Source organism: Macrobrachium nipponense, chromosome 33 (genome assembly GCF_015104395.2).
Source record: "Macrobrachium nipponense isolate FS-2020 chromosome 33, ASM1510439v2, whole genome shotgun sequence".
In the NCBI taxonomy this organism is placed as follows: Eukaryota; Metazoa; Arthropoda; class Malacostraca; order Decapoda; family Palaemonidae; genus Macrobrachium; species Macrobrachium nipponense.
Window position 1 is genome coordinate 43,507,845 of NC_087219.1, and position 16,744 is coordinate 43,524,588.

Consider the following 16,744-nt stretch of genomic DNA (forward strand, 5'->3'; position numbering starts at 1 on the left):
AGCTTCTTATGTTATTGGACATAAGGGTTCATTGACGTAGTCTACAAGTCTATTTCTTGTACGAGTCTGCGAATGACGAATGAGAGCTCTTCCGAATCTTGTCAATAAGAGCTTATTCGCTTACGCAATATCAAGTTAAAGAGATGTTTGTCAATGAGAACTAACCCATTTACGGGACAAAGAGATATTTTGTCAATGAGGGGATACCCACTTACTTGACAAAACGATAGTATATTGTCAATGGGGGAAAGTCACTGAATTGACAAAACGTAATCCAGGAAGTCGAGCATTTTATTTTCCGATTCCCGTCTCAAACGAGGAAGGGGCAAGAATCCTGTTAGAGACTGGGCTTACGTCAGGTAGAACGACGATGTTCAATTCGGCAGCGTAGTCCCGACTAGGAACTAACAAAATCTATCATCTGAAAAGCCCTTTCAGATGGGCTAAAAAGCTGGCAAAATTATCCTGGGAAGAGGAAGAAACTCTCCAACCAGCTTCCTCTCCCGTATCACAACTAATGCCTGCTAAAGCTTAAAATTTATTGGCAGTATGGCAAAGGCAGTCCTGTCTTGCGCTTTCCTGAAGAGCGTACTTTTAATGAGTGCCTTTGCAAGAATCCTACTAAACGTTGCCGAGAGTCCTGACGTGCAGGACATCGAGCCTTTATAACCCGTAACTGCCTTATCGCAAAGTCTTGACTGCGGTAGTGGCAACTTAAATTTATTGGCAGAATGGCAAAGCTTGCGGTAGAGCAAACGAGAATTTCCCTTGAGCTTTCCTTAACTCCATCCACCTATGCGAAACGCAATATTAATTGACAGAGACCTCTTGAATTCACGAAACCCGATGTCTTGCTGGGTTTCGAAGAAGAAGTTGTCTGTTCACTTTAAGCTTACTCCGAAGCACTGCCTACTTCACATTCTTTGCAGGTGAGGTAGAAGGTATCATCGAAGGTAGGAGGTAAAAATTCTTTAAGCCCAAATCTGAAACAAGAGCTTGAAGAGTTCAACAGAAACGTTCAGCCAGGCGACACCACCTGGCGTGCGCTGGTGCACGCTCGGCGTCCACTGGAGCGCGCTCGACGTCCACTGGAGCGCGCTCGGCGTTTCCACGGCGCGCACGCTCGGCGTCCACTGGCGCGCGCTTGGCGTGCACCCGCGCGCCCCTGGCTTGGGCGTCCGCTCTCAAAAGCTTACTGCTACTATGACTTCTTTTACGTATTTCTCGGTGGAAAGACGGACACGAGTTCAGGCGACGTTCGCCTTCTTACTTCTCACTGAAACGCATAACGAGAGAGAGAGAGAGAGGACGTGAAGCGTCCTCTTCTATAAAGCTTCTATTTAGAGGGCGCGAGTCCATCCGAAAGCTCCAACCCCTGCGCGGGGAGGACGCTTCGGAGGACGAGAAGCAATCCTTCAGGATTCGTGCACGTGCACGCACTTAGGCAGTCTGGGGATTTTCATCAGAAACTGCCGAAGGCACGCCAGATCGGTGGGGGTTCCTCGTAACCCTCCTTCGGCTTTCGACATGCTCTCTCCCTGGTTCTGGGAGTCAAGCAGAGGTCCCGGCCTAGAGGCGAAACGAGGCCGATCTGACGCACCCTCCACTACACAAGGGGTATCACTGCACTTCTGCACTTCACTTTTACTCTCTAAAGCAAGCACTTTCGATTCTAAGTTACGAATCGAAGGAGTATCAGAGAAAGGGCAATTTCTCTACAGACACTGCTTAGGGCCCGAAGGCAACACTGCAGGGTTAGGAGTAACAATTACAGAAGTAGCACTTCACAGCAATGAAGGAGATGCTGAGCATCTCCTCCGTAGACATATACATAGCCCGTAGGCCATACTACAGGGTTATGCAAAATAAAGTCTACAGGAAGGTTAGCAGGTTCACTACCCTGACTTTTGTTACTGATTAATTGCGTACATACGAATCATACGTCTTCCTTACGGAATTAGACATGTTTACTGATTAATTGCGTACATACGAATCATACGTCTTCCTTACGGAATAGACAAAGTCTCACACTCCTTACATGACAAATCTCAACAAAGAAGCAAGACCCATACCCCTCGTACATACCAAGTGCGAATCTACCGAAGCTTTCGGTAGCCACACCCTATCTTTGCAGACAACCCCGTCTGAAACTAGCCTAACTAGATTCAGATATTTTATGCAAAAATGAATCAAATTCAAATCAATTTAAGATAGCGTATGCCTAGCCACAAATCCAAGTAAATAAATCAAAAGACAATTAGGATACTTAGCGGCAATGAAGTTTCCAAAATCCTAAGACGGAGGTACTGAAAACAGGTGTTTTCAGCACCGGCGACAGAAAAATTATGAATAGAAAATGGGAATGATTCCTGATACCCGCCTCCCAGCGGCGGGAATGGGTACTAACCACCTGACTCCCACTGCGTGTGTCGTAAGTGTTTAAATTTCTGTCGGATTCGGAAAAATACAGCTATATATATCTGACAGGTAAGTTTCATGAACAAACTTTATTGTAACATGACAATATAATTTTTATACATTCAACTTCCCTGCCAGATATATACTTAGCTGATTAGCACCCATTGGTGGTGGGTAAGAGACAGCTAACTACTGAAATAGACAGGTAAACAACATATGTTGTAGGTATTAATAAACCTTGGTTCCTACCTTATTAGGCTGAAGACCTTCGCAGGCTACTGCCTTGGAGTCTGCTTAGCCCTCAAGAGCCTCAGCGAGATATTGATCTATGGCTAAGAGTTCTTGTGGGTCTGCCAATGGGGTCTTATCCACTTACTCGGCAGAGCCTAAAGGCCTTTGTCATTGGGTGCTATTCCACTAACATGACAATACACCTTGTTCAAGGAGCACAACACCGATCCCGATCACCTGATCCTAACATCCATGTTAGTTCTAAGATTGCAAGGAGTTATCCCCGAACTCCTTCACAACAACCAAAAACTCGAAACATAATTACACTTTCATTTTTACAAAATATACAAAAAAAATTTTGTACTCCCCTACTAGCCATACATACCCTTGATCCCCTACCAGCAATGACACTATGCTCCCGTGCGACATCAGTGAGCTTGCTAATAGAAAACCAAGCACATATCTGACAAGAGGGTTTATGTACGATAAAACACAATATTTAAGGATCAGTCTTTGCTCCAAGACCCAGCACTGTATCTGCTGATACAAATGGACCTAGCGAGAAGCACTTCTCATAGGTCACTCTCACATCCTTCAGATAATGAGATGCAAACACTGAATTGCACCTCCAATATGTAGTCTCAATGATATTTTTTAGAGACATATTCTTTTGGAACGCCAAGGACGTTGCTACTGCTCTCACCTCATGGGTCTTGACCTTTAGAAGACCGAAGGATTCCTCCGAGCAGTTCTTGTGAGCGTCCGTAATTACGCTTCTCACAAAGAAAGCCAAGGCGTTCTTGGACATGAGTCTTTTGGGGTTCTTCACCGCACACCAAAGACCTTGTTGACAAGCTCCCATCTGTCTCTTCCTCTCTAAATAATATTTAAGAGCTCTCACTGGACAGAGAGACCTCTCTATCTCTCTGCCTACGAGGTTAGATAGGCCTTTTACCTCAAAACTTCTGGCCACGGTTTTGACGGGTTTTCGTTCTTTGCCAGAAAAACCTTGTCTGGAAAGAACAGATGGCAGCATCTCCTTTGAAACCCCACTGTGGAATCTAGAGCGTGCAATTCGCTCGTCCTCTTGGCTGTAGCGAGAGACACCAGGAATAAGCATTTCCTAGTGACGTCGCGGAAGGAAGCCAGATGTAAAGGCTCGAATTTATCCGATGAAAGGAATTTTTCAGTACCACGTCTAGATTCCAACTAGGTGTTCTAGGAGTAGCTGCCTTTGAAGTTTCAAAGGATCTAATTAGATCGTGTAGATCTTTGTTGCTTGCAATATCTAACCCTCGATTCCTAAATACTGAAGACAGCATGCTTCTGTATCCTTTTATTGTTGAGACAGAAAGGTGTGATTCCTCTCTCAGAAAGAGGAGGAAATCGGCAATATTCACTATAGAGGTACTGGAGGAGGACAGCTTCTGACTCTTACACCACCTCCTAAAGACTTCCCACTTTGATTGGTATACTCTTCTCGTCGAAGCTCTGCGGGCTCTAGCGATAGAGCCCGCAGCCTTGCGAGAAAAGCCCCTCGCTCTGACAAGTCTTTCGATAGTCGAAAGGCAGTCAGAGCGAGACCTGGAGGTTGTGATGAAACCTCTCGAAGTGGGGTTGTCTGAGTAGATCTGGTCTGTTTGGAAGAGATCTGGGGAAGTCCACTATCCACTCCAGTACCTCTGTGAACCATTCCTGGGCTGGCCAAAATGGGGCTATTAGCGTCAACTTCGTGCTCTTCGAAGCTACGAACTTCCTGAGCACTTCCCCCAGGATCTTGAACGGGGGAAAGGCGTATGCGTCCCCACCCGACCAATCCAGGAGAAACGCGTCTATTGTGAAGGCTCTCGGATCTTCCACTAGAGAGCAAAAGATCTCTATTCTTTTGGAGAGGAACGTCGCAAACAGGTCTATGTGAGGTCTCCCCCACAGGGACCAAAGACTTCGACACACTTCTTCGTGTAGAGTCCATTCTGTGGGAAGGACCTGATTCCTCCTGCTCAGTCTGTCCGCTCTCACATTCTTGATGCCTTGAACAAATCTTGTGAGGAGAGTTATGCCTCTTTCTTCTGTCCAGGTTAACAGGTGTCTTGTTAACTGAAAGAGGGAGAAAGAGTGCGTGCCTCCTTGCTTGCGTATGTAAGCCAGAGCCGTGGTGTTGTCCGAGTTTATCTGTATCACCTCGCCTCTGACTATCTCTTCGAAGAACTTTAAGGCTAGGTGTATGGCCACTAGTTCCTTGCAATTGATGTGCCAGGACACCTGTTCCTTTGTCCAGGTGCCTGACACCTCCCTTGCTCCTAACGTCGCTCCCCATCCCGACTCCGAAGCGTCGGCATATAACACTTGGTCTGGGTTCTGCAGGGCAAGCGATACGCCTTCGTTCTTTTGAAGAGGGAGGATCCACCACTTCAAATGATCCTTTACCTCTTGTGGAAGCGGGAAGATGTCCGAGAGTTGTCCCGTCTTCCAACTCCACACCCCTTTCAGGAAAAACTGAAGAGGGCGAAGGTGAAGCCTCCCCAGAGAGAAGAACTTTTCTAGTGAGGACAGGGTCCCTAAAAGGCTCAGATAATCCCTCGCTGAACTGTTCTTTTTCTCTAAGAAGCTCGAGATTTTCGACAAACCTCGAGTGATTCTTTCTCGCGAAGGAAATACTCGAAAACCCCGAGAATCCATCTGAATCCCCAGATAGACCAAGCTCTGGCTGGGGATCAGCTGCGACTTCTCGAGGTTCACGAGTAATCCCAGCGATTCTATCATGTTCCTTGTTACTGATAAGTCCTCCAAGCACTGAATCTCCGACTTGGCCCTGATCAGCCAGTCGTCCAAGTAGAGGGAGATGTTTATTCCCTCTAGGTGAAGCCATCTTGCCACATTCGCCATCAGGTTGGTGAATACTTGCGGAGCTGTAGACAGACCGAAGCACAGAGCCCTGAATTGAAAGATCTTGTCTCCTATTACAAAACGAAGATATTTCTTTGACAAATGGTGAATGGGAACGTGGAAATATGCGTCTTGCAAGTCCAGAGAGACCATCCAATCTCCTGGACGAAGAGCCGACATTACTGAGGCGGACGTTTCCATGCGAAACTTCTTTTTCTGAACAAAGCGATTCAGAGCGCTTACGTCCAGAACTGGTTTCCACCCCCCCGATGCCTTTGGTACTAGAAAAAGGCGATTGTAAAATCCCGGGGAGTGTGGATCCTGCACCAGTTCGATGGCCTCTTTTTCCCACATTTGTTCCACCATTTGAAGGAGAGTCTTTCTCATTACCGGGTCTCTGTACCTCGCTGACAGTTCCCGAGGCGTAGATGTTAGGGGAGGGCTGTTCTCGAAGGGGATTACATATCCCTTCTTTAGGACCGACACTGACCAAGGGTCGGCTCCCCTTTTTGCCCATACTCCTGCAAAGTTCAGGAGTCTGGCGCCCACTGGTGCTTGAAGGAGCAACAAGTCATTTGGATTTCTTGGAATTTCTGAAGGGCCTAAAGGAAGACCTTCCTCTCTTATCAGAGCTCTTCTTTCTGGCAGGGGGACGAGCCGCTGTACCTCCACGAAAGGGCTGCTGAGGGGGACGAGAGTCCTTCTTAATCGCCGACACTACAGGGCGTCCTTTCTTGGACGTTTGTGTTAGTAGGTCTTGTGTCGCCTTCTCAGTTAGCGAGCGAGATATATCCTTCACTAACTGAGAAGGAAACAGATGATCCGATAGAGGGGCGCGAACAATAAAGCAGTCCTCTGGCTCGGAGAAACCCCTTTCGATAATAGGGATCCATATACTGATCTCTTTTTCAGGAGACCAGCACCAAAAAGGGAAGCCACTTCACCCGAACCGTCCTGTACTGCCTTGTCCATGCAAGACAGGACGCTATGGAGAATCTCTGGGTTTTTAAGAAACTCCGGATCTTTAGATTTGTTGGCCAGAACTCCGAGTGACCAATCCAGAAAGTTGAACACCTCTAAAGTGACAAAAAGTCCCTTTAGAAAGTGGTTCAACTCTGAAGTGCTCCACGTCGCTCTGACCGATCCTAAGGAGTGACGTCTAGAGGCCTCCACTAAATTGGAAAAGTCCGCATCTGCAGAGGCAGGTAGAGAAAGACCCATAGTCTCTCCTGTCCCATACCAAATACCTCTCTTTCCATGTAGTTTGGAAGGAGGCATGCAGAATACCGTCTTTCCTAACTCCTTCTTCTTGTCCATCCAAGAATCTAAAGAATGGAGTGCCTTCTTCATCGATATAGCAGGCTTCATTTTCAAAAAGGCCGAAGATTTTTCCGTAGCCGAGCTCGAAAAGAGAGAACGAGGAGAAGGAGGAGCCGCCGGACTAAGAGAATCTCCAAATTCTTGAAGCAATAATGAGGCTAAGACTTTATAACTCGAGAGTCCCTCATAGCAGGAGGTTCGTCATCAGACAACTCGTCTAACCCTCGATCAGACGAAGGAGAAAGTTCACGTTTGGAGGGAGAGTCCTTCCAAGACCTCCTACGCTCTGAAGGAGAGGAGCTCCTATTTGGAGAAGAGTCATAAATTCCAGGAACGAGTCTCCGACTCCTGTCTCCTGGCTCTTGACTCTTGCCTCCTGACTCCTGCCTCCTGGCTCCTGACTCCTGCCTCCTGGCTCCTGACTCCTGCCTCCTGACTCCGGACTCCTGGCTCCTGCCTCCTGACTCCTGCCTCTTGGCTCCTGGCTCCTGCCTCTTGACTCCTGACTCCTGCCTCTTGCCTCCTGGCTCTTGCCTCCTGGCTCCTGCCTCCTGCCTGGATGCCTCCACACTCCTGGCTCTTGGCTCCTGCCTCCTGGTTGACTCCTCACTCTGGCTCTTGGCTCCTGCCTCCTGGGTGACTCCTCACTCCTGGCCGGTGCCAGACGTCTGATAGGTTCATCCAGGTTCGTACCGGAAACCTCACCTCGAGTAGGAGTATCGATCCTGGCGGCAGATACCTCCATACGTCTGGAGGATCTTTTGATCGGAAGGGAAGAGTCTTTCCTTCTAGGAGGCTCCTTTGACAGAACTCCTACAAAAGACGAAATTTGCTCTTGCATCGCCATCATGAATCTCTTCGTAACCTCCTCTTTATCCTCTTCGGGAGGAGGGGAAGGAGGAGGGGAGGAGTCCATAGCCTCCACCTCCTGCCTCCTTCTCACTCTGGTTGAAAGAATGGCTCTTCTTGCCTTCTTCACTCCCGAGGGAGACTCCTCAGGGAAGTTTTCTGGGCTCGAATCAATAGTCGGAGCCTTCCAACTCCTCTTGAGTGGCCGAGATCGATCTGAATCTCTCCAATCACGTCTGCGGAGATGAAGATCCCGACGACGAAAAACACTCACGCAGGACGCTTTTACAATAGCGATCCTTGGCAGTCTGGGGTGTCACAGAAACCGCTGAAGGGACACCTGATCGGTGGGGATTCTCCACAACCTCCTTTCGGTTTTCGACATTCCTTCTCCTCTGGGCATGTGAGCTTGGAAGAGGTCTAGACCTAGGAGCGTTGCTGAGCCGACCAGATGCCCCCTCCACTACACTGGGGACACTCATATCACTGTCCACTGAATAATCACTAGCCTTACCTTGTATGGCAGCCATTTTGTTTTCCATCAACTTGAAGGCTGCTTTTAGATCCGCAAGTTCTTTTGCTGAATCAACAGGTTCTGCAATAGGAGAAGGGGCTGCAATGGAAGGAGAAGTAGCAATACTTACCCTTGGGGAAGATCCCAAGCTAGGAATTAGTTCAGATCTAGAACTACTTAAACTTCTATAAGAAGCCTTCCTCACTCTTTCTCTCTCTAACTTTTTTAAATAATTAGTTAGATTCTTCCATTCGTTCTCACTCAAGTTCTCACATTCCTTACAAGTATTAGTAAAAGAACATTCATACTCCCTGCAACCCTTGCATACCGTGTGAGGGTCTACCGAAGCTTTCGGCAACCTCACCTTACAGCCTACATTCACACAACGTCTCACAACCATTCTAGAGTCAGACATTATTAAAGAAAATTCCAAAATCAAGTCCACAAAACAGTCCACAAAAGCGTATGCCAATCCAACAATCCAGATACGTCACCAAAAGTCGGTCAAGAAGATCAATTGCCGGTGAAAAAAGAAAAACCAATCGAGAGGAACCAACAACAATGTTGATGGCCCGGGCGACAGAAGAATTCTGATTAGAAAACGGGAATGGTTCCTAGTCCTGCCACCCAGGGCAGGGCGGTAGATCACCTGACCTACCGGTAGCGTGTGCCGCGAAATTTGAAATTCTGTCGGAGACGACGGAGTCTATAGCTAAGTATATATCTGGCAGGGAAGTTGAATGTATAAAAATGCAATTTTGGACAAATTGTCATTTCCGACACGGGATACAAACCTTTCGGTCCTTTTACAATATGAAGACTCACTTCTTGGTGGGAGGAATGAGTCTTTTGTGAACAGACTGGTGTTTGCCCAACCTTGGAATGCCTCCCTGGTCGTAAGAGCAAAGGAGGGATCCAAGCCTCTGTCCGATGATCGGGGTGTGCACCGCAGGATCAATGGTCAGACCTCTGGACCAAGTACTAAGAGAGAGGCAAGCGTATCTCTTCGTACCAGCAAGCAAGAACTTGTTCCTGTTTGCAAGAGGCAACATAAAGTTATGGGTTTGTCTCTTGTTGGCATCCACTTCCCCCCCTTGTTGGGGGAAGTGGTGGATATTTGCTCCCATCCCTAGTGAAAGGGATAGGATGGAGCTCTGTCGAGTAGCTCACCTGCATCTTGTCCTTATCCAGCAGGGTGACGACCGTATCCCTCTACCCACAGGTAGAGGGGGAGAAAAAGATGGGAAGAGGAGCCAGTCACACTCTCATGCACTCATCCGTTCTTACAGTCACACCAGGACTCGATGCTGTTCAGCCTGCGAGGGTCTGGGTTAGCTACACAACGTGTTGAGCAGCCACCACGGGTCCCAAGGAAAAAGTATCTAAGGACCCGTGGGAAATATCCCGAAGGTAGAAGGAGGTGCATGTGGTCTGGTTGTACCAGACCCCTGCCTTCAGTACCTGCGCCACGGAGAGGTTCTTGCGGAACACGAGGGAAGAACCAATATCTCTGACTTCGTGGGCTCTCGGATGGAGGGTACGGATGTCGCTTCTCCTTCGCATCGAAGGCGGTGAAGTCCATTAGGGAGGGGATTGTGAAGGACTCGAACCAATCGTCGGGGACCAAAGGGTTCTGAGTCTTCGCTACGAAGTTCGGTACGAAATAGAGCGTCACGGATCCCCATCCCCTGGATGCTTGACTTCGCAGGAAAAGTCATGCAGTTCCCTCAGAGGAAAAGAAGGGAATAGTCGAATGACCTATCCCTCTTCTCGACTTCGGTGATGTCCAGTACCCATACTGGTCTATCCGTCTGCAGCGAAGTCTGCAGCGAAGTGTCTCGCATTCTCCTATCCCAATGCAGCGAAGTTCTTCTTCTCGGTAGTGGATAGGACACCGGCACTCCATGGTGGGTGTCGATGGTATGGGTACTGGGACAAGCTATTAGGACGATGAAGTAATGATTGATTTGGAACAACAGAACTAAGTCCACAGCGTAGTTCGTAACTGACTCGGGCGTTCTGACAGCTGCCGACTGACTGTGTTCGGTAGTGAGGCAAGTTGTCCAAGTATCCGAGCAAGTCACGTGACCTTCACCCTTTAAAGGGTTATGCCGAGAGACCAAACAAATCGTATATTTGTTTGTCACCGATGCCGGACGGCGAGGTGATGATTCTCTTAAGGCATGTGCCCAACAGGCGAAAGTCAATTGCCTTCTAGAGACCGAGGTCCCTGATGGCAAGACATTCTCATAGTAGTTGAATCTTAGCTAAGGAGAAACAACACTATGTGCCGTTGAAGATGAAGGTGGACAGTGAATGCAACCTAAGTCTTCACAGGCGAATTGAGAGAAGGATTCTCAAGATTCTGAACCTGTGCTTACAAATGACTGAAAACGCTAACCGCTATTTCATTGCTGTCCGGTGAGGAGTCGTAGCTGCAATGAAAGCGGGGCGTTTTTCAGTAATGAAAACGCAGGGAAGTAGTACTGCCTGAAGAACTGCTTCTCATGGGCTGAACATTTGGAAGTAGAGCTGGCAGGTCGGGGAGTAGGCGATGTCTTCTGATACATCTGTTAATTCGGGGTGAACAATGAACAATTGCACACCTACGAATACGAGATATTTTGAAGACAAACTCAGATGTCTGAAGAAATCATTCCGCGTTATCGCAGTGCGATGCAGCGGGAGACTAGTACAGCCTTCTGTTACCGTGCGGTAAACAGAAAGATGAAAGAGTCCAAGAGATATCTCTGTTGAAAATTCTCGCAATGTCGAAGGTGATGAAATCGAGCGTCACAGCAGTAGATGGTCATTCATGTATGCGAGAATCCCCGTTAATCAGAGACCTAAGTCCGTGATTGTTGGGCAGAGATACGGTTCGGTAGTCAATCATTGGAGGGGAGAGACATAACTGACCGTTCATCTCGGAGAGCCACCTGGTACTGAGCTGCTATCGAGCAGTCCAATACACAGTTAGCTCTCGCTGACTCGTCATCCTGAGTTGCCAGGTAATCCATTCCACGAAGGAATGTGTTCGGCTAGAACAATCTAGCATAAAAAGTACGCTCGAGCAATTATATTTAAACGAAACGGATTTCGGTAAATACAAAAGCCGAGTTGGTGTTGTCGTGACAATACCATAAGTATCTTCACCTGGTCCAACAGAGTCGACAAGCTGCGATCGCGGCAGACCCACCGTCGGTTTGGGTTCCTTCTTGGACCCCAAAACAACTCGAGCCGGGATGTGGCTCGGATGGTGGGAGCGGCGATCCTTCCCCGAGGTCGTTGTGCTGACGAAGCAGCGCAATAACCTTGGCAAAGTTCCTCTGGATCCCTGGAGTGACTGCATCTTGCGGAGTAGGACCGTCAAGCCCCTCAAACAAGAGCAACTCCCGAGATCCTCCCCCTACAGGAGGGGGAATCGCGACAGACCCCTCTGGGTCTCCTCCTGTCACTTGCACGTACGACCTGGTTGATCCTAAGACCGTGCCTGGTACGTATGGCGTCGTGATGGGCTCGTGCGGGGCGCGCCCCTCACGATCACTCCTCAGTGCCTTGCCCTTCCCGGTGTAACCCGAGGAAGTTGAAGGCACTGGAGAGGAAGACCTGACGCTCCCCCCTCGCTCACTGGCAGAACCAGCGGGCTTGGAGGGCTGCAGGTGATCACCAACCCATGGTGGGGATCGAGCTACAGGCCTGGTCGCGCCGTTCCCCTGGGGAGAACGGCTGGACTGAGAACAGCGGCCCTGATCTCGTGGGTCAGAGGAACTGCTACTGGTTGCCGTACCCGTCCGGTCCCTGTGGGAGCGGCGGTCAGGCGACCTGCAGAGACCACTGTCGCGGTGAGACCAGTGCTTGTCCTCACGGCGTGTCGAACCACTGGCGCCAGCAATTGGAGGGACCCCTTCCCAGCCTAAGCCAGTGGTCAGTGCGAGAGCGAGAGCTGGCCTGGCGAGAGTCGCCCGAGCGGCTCTAACCAGCCTTCCACTCCGTGCCATGAACCTGGCGCCGAGCGAGCTCTGGCGTCTGGTTCTTGGCTGTACGGCCACCGGCAGGTGACCGTACACTCGGTACCTCTCGCAAACGAGTGGCCGAGACGGAACCTGGTGTAGCGGCAGAGCCCCTAGCACCAGGCGAGGAAGTACCGGTGTTAGCCGGTACCCCTCTGGTCCCCGTAGTCTTCTTCCTTGCGGAAGGAGAGACGGGCCACGCTCCCGAGAAGTTCCCGAAGGAGCCTTCTTAGGAGGGGAGGAGGCCTCCTTCTTCCGCGGCTGGGTAGCCTTGGAAGTCAAAGGGGAAGAGGCGGCTGCAGACGACAAAGAAGACGATGAAGATGACGATGACACCTTCCTCCTCTTCCTCTTCTTCTTCGTCAGCTTTCTCAGGACAGACGTAAGGTCGGCCATTCAGGGCGGAGCCGGGGCTGCTGTTGCCGAAGCAACAGGGCCCGGACGCACCTGTCCGGACAGACCAACGTCTGGGGCAGCAACACCGCGAACAGGGATGACGTCAGCAGGCATGGACACATCGGGAACAGCAGGAACGGCAGGAACAGCCAGCACAGTGTCGGCAGATACGGCAGGTATGGCAGGCGGCACAGGTAACACAGGAGGCAGAGCAGCAGCCAGCGACATCCTGGGTACCGGCGGCAGGTCCAGGGGCGAGCTCTTGGGGCAGCAGAAATCTGGTCACAGCAGCGCGGCAAACGTGGGCGGCGGCGGCACGCCCCCTCTCGGTACGGCGATCGGCCCCTGCACAGCAGCTGTAGGTGAGACAGACACCATGTGCGGCGAGTAAACCAGGTGAGGAGGGGCGGCGTAACATGGAGTTGACAAGGTGGTTGTCGTCGTGGTCACCGCTCCAAGGGACCGCACCAGACCCCGCCAAAAGGTGAATCAGCCCCTGGACACTCGGCACACCCTGCAGTCCCAAAGACGCCCACACCTGACCAAGATCATCCCTCACGGCAGAAGCACCTGTGGAAGCAAAAGTCGGGTAAGTAGGAGGGGTTCCCCCCTCGTGCGAGGGGGGGCGAGCCCCACCCCGAACGAACGGAAGACCCCGAATACAAATGGACGTCGGGTGACGAGGGCCCTCCTCTACGCTCGACGGGTCGGGCGAAGAAGAAGGGCCTCGAAACCCTCCCTGAAGGGGAAGGTGCCATACGTGGGAGCTGATCGGGGGGGCAGAAAAGAAGACGAAGAATCGGTTACCAAGGGAGTCGCGGGAGAGCTTTCTGATGACTTCTTGGCAGGCCTTCGCTCTTCCCGCCCCCGCACAACACCCACTGCACCACTGACGAATACATGGCTCGGACCGAGAGCCTTCACGCCCTCGGCACCGAGTGCAAGGGCATAAGGATCAATTCCTGGGTGTGAGCGGAAACCTTGATCCATAATGAAAATAACACATGAAAATGAAAAAGAATACTGCCTTTACCATTTTACTTTCACTTTCACACGAAAATAAAAGGCTCGGGCCGAGAGCATTCACGCCCTTGGCACTGAGCGCAAGGGCATAAGGATCAATTCCCGGGTATGAGCGGAAACCTTGATCCATAATGATAATAATACATGAAAATGAAAAAGAATACTGCATTTACGATTTCACTTTCACTTTCACTTTCACACAAAAATAAAAGGCTCGGGCCGAGAGCATTCGTGCCCTCGGCACCGAGCGCAAAGGGCAAGAAAATCTGGTCACAGCAGTGCGGCGAACGTGGGCGGCAGCACGCCCCCCTCTCGCCCTCGACACCGAGCACAAAGGACATGGGGATCGATCTCGGGAAAACTTCTAAATTTCCCACATTTACGCCCCTCCACCCCGGGGCACAGTCGCCGGGTAATGGAAGGGCACGGAGATTCCTTCGATCCTTGGTCCATTATTCATTTGAATTAATAATCAGTGTATATGAAAAAATGAAAAAGAGTACTTACAGTTCACTTTTACACACACACAAATAGTAAGAGAAAACACAAATATCCTGAAAGCACACGACGATGAAGCGGGCAGAGAGCGATGAAGAGCACGTCTACACACCAGCAGGCCGAAAGCAAATGTGGTTCTTTGCCTCCCAGTCGCGCGGCGCGCGCACTGTCGTTCAAGCAGTTAACTACCGAACTCCCTTGTTCGAAAGCTTACGACCATCCAGCTGCCGCTAGTTACCTTCCTAATGTAAAAGGACCGAAAGGTTTGTATATCGTGTCGGAGCAAACGATATTTGTGCTTTAATGTTTACCAAATTCTTTAATCTCCCTTTCATAAGGAGAATTGCCTGTCATCACAGATTATGTTTGGTCCATTAAGACTACCTCTGCCCTTAATTTTATGTTCAAATCCTTGGGCAAGCACCTAGAACTTAGTAGATAAGTTGGAAATGTTATTTTCATCATCAATAAGCCATTTCCTATACAAGGGGGTTCCAGATAAAAGACAAGTCACAGCTGCACTGATCCTGCAACTTCCAAAGAAAGAAATAACAATGAACACAAGGCTTCCACAGCACCAGCCACTTACATGCACCAACACAATGATGGCAGTATCAAGAACACTCATTTTAGTATTCCCCCACAAAAACAAAGCTATGACTGATTAATTTTTCATACCTTCAACCAAAACTGTAGCTTCAATGGACGTGTTTGACCGATGGTAGCAGCTTGATTGATAACTAAGATGGATAGAATTTCCTTCAGGTCACTGATCCCATAGAAGCCAAGATTATCAGCAACACCAACAATTTCTCCATGAGACATCTCTGCCTCATTTGCATAACCTGATGGGAACATGAAACTACTGTACAGTAAACTATCAACTGGGTATTTAGAAGCTTAAAGGAAAATGAACTAAACTTTAAAATTTCATAAAACTCATGTTCAGAATGACAAATTCTGAGATCTATATGTGGTAACTCTTGGACGTAAGTCTCAACATAAGTAAATTTGGGGATAAATAAGGCTACAGAAAATAAACAAAATAAAATAACTGGCTGAAATGAAACATTTCTGGGGAAAAAGTAAACTGAGGTTGGCTGTTACAAAGGCAAGGTAGTACAACACTAAGCTTTGAAGACACAATTGTTAGACTAATAATTATTAACTATTGCTTGATGTTCAGTATTGTACTATCTAGACTTAACAGATACACTTGGTGAGCATTACTCTTATTTATATATCATGTATGTATAAATTATGAAACTTACATGTAATCATATCTGTTGTACTGTATGTCTATATAACTCAGCATGGTGTTTAAGGGGGCTTTTAACGGGCTTTGAGAGACTCGGGGGGGTTTTTTCAGCTTCAGTAAATTTCTTTATATAGAAGCCATCAAAGAAATTTTCCGTCAAGATAAACTTCCAAAGCTTGATGGAAAATAGAATATTTTGCCGTTTTAGAAAAACAATAAATATTACATAAAAGTTAAGTTGTCTATTTGTTATTCAAGGTATAATACAACTCAATATCCACTTGCCAAAAGACAAACATTAATACAGGCAGACCCCGGGTTATGACGGGTTCGGGTTACGACATTCCGAGGTTAAGGCACTTTTCAATTATGTTCATCAGACATTATTTCCAGGGTTACGACGCATGTTCTGGGGTTACAACGCCTACAACGCTCATCTGGAAGATGAAATATGACACCAAAAATGCAAAATAATCAATATTTAAAGATTTTTTTGATGAAAAATGCAATAAGAATGCAGTTTACATAGTTTTCAGCGCACCCAAAGCATTAAAAGTAAGGTTTTCTTAGGATTTTTTACAATGTTCCGGCCTACAACGATTTTCGGCTTACAACGCGTCTCAAGAACGGAACCCCCGTCATAACCCGGGGACTGCCTTCTAACACCTAAGTATCAAGAAGACATTCAACACTACAGACCACATCGTCTTCATTTCTGGATAAACAATGCATGGAAACCATTTCTTTTCCTATACAAATTACTAATCAGGCTGATTCAAGGCATTCATTCAAAACAATGCATGGAAACCATTTCTTTTCCTATATATTTTACTTATTTCTTAGATTCTTTTATTTTTCTGGCAAAGTATATACTCTCTATTGATTAAGACCCTCATTCTTATCCTATTTGCCTTCTGGCATCTACAATATAAAATTAACGTGAGAGTTGCTTATTGATTCAATCTCCTTTAACATGACATTAAATACATATTTACTCTTAAACACCTATTTATTAACTTAGAGGACAATATCTACTCAACTTAATAACCCTTGATATTTTGTCTGACCCTACAAGCTGAATAAAAAATAAGGATTTATTCTGCACTTAAGAAAATTTGTATATGTAATCTCCCTTCAACTTCAATTCTCAGGTTTGTCTTAGCCTCAGGAGGCCATCTTGCAATTAAAAAAACAAATGCAGTAGTACACTTACTTCTGTATAAAGCAATTTTAAAGCCATTCTTAGTTACTCTTTTGTCTGTAACTGTGTAAAAATTTTGACCAAACACTTTTTCTCGCTTCAAACCACACAATGTTGTCCAGTTGTCCTCTCCTATGACA

The 16,744-nt window shown here is 48.0% G+C and overlaps 1 protein-coding gene across 3 annotated transcripts in view; it reads right to left on the minus strand.

Annotated features, from left to right (window-relative positions):
• Window positions 1-16,744, minus strand: part of LOC135203129 (PMS1 protein homolog 1-like) — a 119,162-nt gene that overhangs the window by 13,020 nt on the left and 89,398 nt on the right. For all 3 annotated transcript variants that reach the window (XM_064232775.1, XM_064232773.1, XM_064232774.1), the window contains exons 14-15: window positions 16,617-16,744; window positions 14,824-14,990 (exon numbers count right to left, since the gene is read on the minus strand). In XM_064232775.1, coding sequence (XP_064088845.1) covers window positions 14,824-14,990; window positions 16,617-16,744 — 295 coding nt within the window. The remainder of the gene's footprint in view (window positions 1-14,823; window positions 14,991-16,616) is intronic.